We start from the raw sequence: 5,583 nt of genomic DNA on the forward strand, positions 1-5,583 counted from the left end.
TTAAAGCACAGTCCAGTCCAGCATCTGGCTAGCTTAGCTTGTGTTCCCAGCTGCAGTCCATTGTGTATGGAGTCTTCATGGCCTTGGGCTATGTGGCTTCTAGGGCCACATGGCAGGCTAGTGTGGATCACAGCCCAAGTGAGTACAAGGAAGCAGGAGTGCAGTAAGTGTAACAAGAGAAAGAAAGTTTAACTAGGAGTTTACCCAATGAATCCTTTAGGATTTCATGCACTTGCAGTGACTCCACCCCTATAGCCAACCCATGGTTCCCCAGGCTAGACTGACAGGCAAGCGCCTTCCCTCTGTTACCCCATCTTCCCCTTTGTTTTACCCCTTTCCCCAGTGATCTGTAGGGAATGGACGGGTGGCTCCCTGGGAGTATAAAGTTGCAGCTCCCTGGTGAAGCTGCCCAGATGAACATGCTTATAATATATTAGAGGCCTGGTGCATGAAAATTCATGCACTGGGGCGGGGGGGGTTCTCAGCTTGGCCTGCCCCCTCTAACAGTCCGGGACCCTCAGGGGATGGCCTATTGACTGCTTAGGCCCTCGCCCACCTAAGCCGCAGTCTGGCCTCCCTCTGCAGGAGGCGACAGGGTCAATCAGGGGAAGGTGTCGCCTCCATCACCCTGCTGCTGCTGCCACTGCTAGCCGCTGCGGCTGCCAGCCCTTGACCCTCGCTTCTTAGTGCTGGCCCCGCCCCCCACTGACTGGTGGGCTGGGGGCGATCTGGGGCCAGGCCGGCTGTGGGAGGTTGAGGCACAGCAGGTCGCACCCAGTCCAGCCTCTGTGGAGGCATGGAGCCGGAACCAGGCCCATTCCATTGTCTTTGTGGCTGCCTCTGTGGAAGGGGAAGCACTGGGACTGGGACTATGCAGCCCCCTCTCCTGCTGCCTCTGCGGAAGGGGCTGCAGCACTGGACTGGCCTGCGCTGTCACCTCTCCCATGCTGCTGCCTCTCCCACACCACAGGGCCTCAGCCCTCGTAGCCACTGTGGCTTTGTCTAGAAGGGCGTCCGGAAGACATCCGGTCTAATTAGCATATTGCCCTTTTATTAGTATAGATGGCCTCCCATTAGCTTTCTTCCTATATTATTAGCTAGCTAGTTACGATGCTAACATTTCTATCACTTCTCAAATCACTCTTTTATATCATCTTTCCTTGTCCTACCAACACGCACGGCTATCCTCTATCCTTTTTACATCTTCAATTACTTAAAAAATAAAATCTTTTCAAAAGAGAATGCTATATTCTCCACCTCACTTACCTTAACCCTATGACTATGGCCTTCTATTTACCACTCCTAAAGCCACTATTCTGAAATAACCATTGGTGTCCTGATGCCAACTCTGGTGGCATAACCTCACTAAGTTCTTCAGCATCTGATGGAAGCTCTTTCCTCTCATGACTTCTAAGATCAGTGTTGTTTTCCTGGTCTTGCTATTTTGTTATTCTGTATCCTGTCAAGGATTCTTTATCTAACCTGCCCTAAATACAGAGCTCCTTCAATTTTCCACATTTCTATATTTAGAATCCTCTCTGTGTCCCCTCTCTCCTCTATTCTCTGTTAGTGCAACCTCTTCACAGTTTTACTTATCAACTTTATATGATTAACTACCAGATTCACTTGTCTGATACTAACTTATTCAGAGATGCTGACCAGCACTTCCAACTGGTTTCTGGATATCTTCACTCACTTACTCACTCACTGGTTCACTTACATTCATTGAGAACCTAATAAAATGTAAGTACTGCTCTAGAGCTGTAGAGATAGCAATGAACAAAACAAAGGCCCTGTTCTACAGAGCTTACATTCTAGGAAAGAAGGAAGTATAAACAAATTTTTAAAAAGGTGTCAGATAAAGGTAAGTGCTGTAGAGAAAACCAAATCAAGTAAGAGGCTAGATAGTGATGGGAAATGTGCTGACTCGTTTAGGTTGCATAATCAGTAAAGTCTCTATAAAATGCCACTTGAGCAGGAATCTGAAGGAAGTGAGAATGCAAAATGATTTGCTTTTAATTATGCAGATCAATCTCATTGTACATTCCTAAAGTTGGCTTCATTTGTTGCCCAGGAATCCTATTACATTTCTTCAGAAAATGTCCTCTTTAATTCTTCTGGATGAGTGTTTTTCAAGCAGCCCATCAGTGTGTCATGGAATTTAGCAAGTCACTATCCACCTTTTGTTAATAAAATAGAATTGAAGTGAAAGTAAGTGAAGTCAGAGTATTGTCTCCTGAAATTCTTGGTGTGTGTGTGTGTGTGTGTGTGTGTTCTTATATTTACATCCTGGATAGTGATAGTTCTTATTCTATGTTGCTGTAAAAAAACATTCAATAACCATTATCCTGAATAATTATTTTATATATCTTCATCTCAAATCTCCTAATCTCTTCTCCCTCTTACTGTCAGCTGATAATACTTTTATTTAACTGAGAATGTGGAAGTAATCACGGAATTTTACACTCTCTCATCACTGAGTGAGGAATTTCTGGCCACATCATTATTTGTTTGACAAAATCGTATTTAATTTCTGCAGAGTGTTCCATGTATAGTACTTGAATCTAAATCATGTTGTTGAGTTTGTGCAGTCATGTGAATGTGCCTCTTAGATCTGGGACTACAGGGAGCACAGTTTGCCAGCTGCCGTGCTCTAAAAGCAATTTGTCCCTCAGTTTGTTGAAAAGTTGCACTTTGTATGGATCATTCCCAGTGAATAACTGAGCCCTGGAAATATGCTTAACCAGGCCCATTTCTTGGACATTTGGGATTCCTCTGATGAGCAACTTTGTGTGGAGGTCTCCCAGACACCCTTGCAGACTTGCAGAACTTCCCTTAGACCAGTGGTTCTCAACCTTCTGGCCCTTTAAATACAGTTCCTCATGTTGTGACCCAACCATAAAATTATTTTCGTTGCTACTTCATAACTGTAATGTTGCTACTGTTATGAATCATGATGTAAATATCTGATATTCAGGATGGTCTTAGGCGACCCCTGTGAAAGGGTTGTTCGACCGCCAAAGGGGTTGCAACCCACAGGTTGAGAACTGCTGCCTTAGACCAATGCACAACTTTTCCTTTCTTCCTTCTCTCATGATCAGACTCGCATGGAGTCTGAAGACTCTCCCTGCTGCTTCCAGCTCTTTTTCCATTTTCTCTCAAGGGCCTTTCCATTTTCCCTAATATATTTCTTGAACCCTTATCCCTTCTTGACATCTGTTTCTTGGAGGACCCAAACTAACACAGACTTTGAGGTTGTCCACAGATTTTTATTCTGTACAACTACACTTCTGATTGCTCAACTCTTAGAGCACAGCATTCTTCTACTTAAAGCCCTTCAAATCACTGCCAGTGCTCATTAAGCCTAACCCCTCCTTCTCACATCCACACTTCACTCCAGCCCATTTTCCAAACATCATCCAATGCTCTTAGTCTAGTCTCAGGTCTCCTAACCGAATATTCTCCTACTCCTTTTATCATACCTCCTCTTCCCATGCTCCCAAGAAAACATCTACCCAGCAGATGCATCCTTCATTCTGGACCCCTTCTTGACTTTTCTACCCTATGATGGTTTTTTTTCCTTTCCATTTAAAAGGCCATAGAAGGGTGTTTTCTGCAGTGTAGTTGCTCTTTTGGGGATGTTAAAAGGAAGGCTATATGGCTCAGTGGTGAAATGCATAGTCTGAAATCAGATCTAGATATCTAGATATATAAAAGCCTAAGCGAATGGTTGACCAGTCTCTATGATGCACACTGACCACCAGGGAGCAGATGCTCAATGCAGCTGCTGCTCTCTGGTGGTCAGTGTGCTCCCACAGCCAACCTCCTGCGGTCCCTCCCCCCACCCCAGCCAGCTGGGTGGTCAGTGCACTCCCAATCTCCTGTGGCCTGGGCCAGCCAACCTCCCCCGGGATCAGCCCTGATTGGGACTGGGGAAGACGGCCCTGATCACCCCGATCGCCTGCTAGGCTGAGGGACCTGTGCATGAATTCATGCACCAGCCTCTAGTATTACCATAAAAAAAAAAAAGTAAAACAAACAAACAAAACTAGCTGAGATCAGATATCTTTGGGAAACATTGAGCTAAACAAAAATAACCAAAATACTTTTTTTTTGCTTTGTTTTGTTTTTAATTGCAAAACTTCCCAGAGCCCTTAAAATGCTTACACTGTGACTTTCCAAGGCCAGTACTGATACCTTATGTAGCTTGTCTTAAATTTATTTGATCAAAAAATCTCTTTAAAAAACAGATCATCTCCAGACATTACTGTTTCTCAGAACACACTTTGGAAAAGAGTAAACGTCATAGAATTTTGCATGTCTGATTTTGACAGTACTATATGCATTCTTCATCTTGTTATAGCTATTGGTATATTTATCTTACACATTTTCCCACTTTAGCTTTGGCATAAAGTCTTGAAAATAACAGGCGCTTGTTGAGTTGAAAATCACCGACGTTTAGTGAGGATCCATGGTCTGGAATATATTTGGTAATTGAAGAAATTTAATTTTTACATCTACTTTTAGTTGCTTTTTTGCAGTCTTTTTTTATACCATAGTATCCTGGGCTTCCTTTCCGGCTGGGAAAATTGCTGGGCAAAAAGCCTTGTTAATATGGGCTAACTTCATTTTCTCTGCAAATCACTTTACTAGAGGAACAGTATAACAGGAATATAAAGGTGGAAGTGCCTTTTAAGAGCAAGAAAGCAGGAGACAGTTGATTCTGGGTCCTGGCACACCCTGGTGGTGGGGAAGGCAGCCTGTGGCTTAGTTCTGATTGTTTTCATTTCCAAGGGTATGTTTGTCAAAAAGGTACTCCGCCAGGCCACAATCTGGGGCCCCCATCGTAATCAAGGTGTGCACGTGGTCACCTAGTTCTTTGATAGACTTCACCTGATCATTTAGATAGTGAGTTTCCAGGACGTCGCACAAATGGGGGTCACCTTTAGCTGAGGCCAGAGAGTGCAATTCCAGCAAGGACTGGTTCACATTCTTCTCCAAGAGCAGAGCACACTCCATGGCGTTCAGCCCGCTCTGCCAGTCGTCCCTGTCTGGTTTCTTGATGTCCTGCAGGCAGATCCTGCCTCCCCGCTGGTTCTGCAGCCTCATCAGCGTCTCTGCGTGCTGGGTCTCCTCCCGGGACAGGCGAAGGAAATACCGAGCGAAGTTGTTCAAGGCCACGTCGTCCCTGGAGAAGTAATAGGCCATGGACAAGTACACGTAGGACGCATAGAGCTCGAGGTTGATCTGGCGGTTGATGGCGGCCTCCGAGGGCAGATCCTGCCTCCCCGCTGGTTCTGCAGCCTCATCAGCGTCTCTGCGTGCTGGGTCTCCTCCCGGGACAGGCGAAGGAAATACCGAGCGAAGTTGTTCAAGGCCACGTCGTCCCTGGAGAAGTAATAGGCCATGGACAAGTACACGTAGGACGCATAGAGCTCGAGGTTGATCTGGCGGTTGATGGCGGCCTCCGAGTCCGGGTGGAAGAGTAGCCCCCTCTCTTCAGAAGTGGAGACGCATGGTCAGGCCCCGGGGGCGTCAGGTGTGAATCAGAACTGGGCCCTAGGCGACTGCGGCTGCGTCACA

At 45.8% G+C, this 5,583-nt stretch overlaps 1 protein-coding gene across 1 annotated transcript in view; it reads right to left on the reverse strand.

The window, feature by feature from the left end:
• Positions 1 to 4,767: 4,767 nt before the first annotated feature.
• FTMT (ferritin mitochondrial) overlaps positions 4,768 to 5,583 on the reverse strand; it is a 2,258-nt gene continuing 1,442 nt past the window's right edge. The window contains exon 3 of the mRNA XM_006764402.1: positions 4,768 to 5,272. Within this exon, the coding sequence (XP_006764465.1) occupies positions 4,768 to 5,272 (505 nt within the window). The remainder of the gene's footprint in view (positions 5,273 to 5,583) is intronic.

This window comes from Myotis davidii, unplaced genomic scaffold, assembly GCF_000327345.1.
Source record: "Myotis davidii unplaced genomic scaffold, ASM32734v1 scaffold159, whole genome shotgun sequence".
Taxonomy (NCBI): domain Eukaryota; kingdom Metazoa; phylum Chordata; class Mammalia; order Chiroptera; family Vespertilionidae; genus Myotis; species Myotis davidii.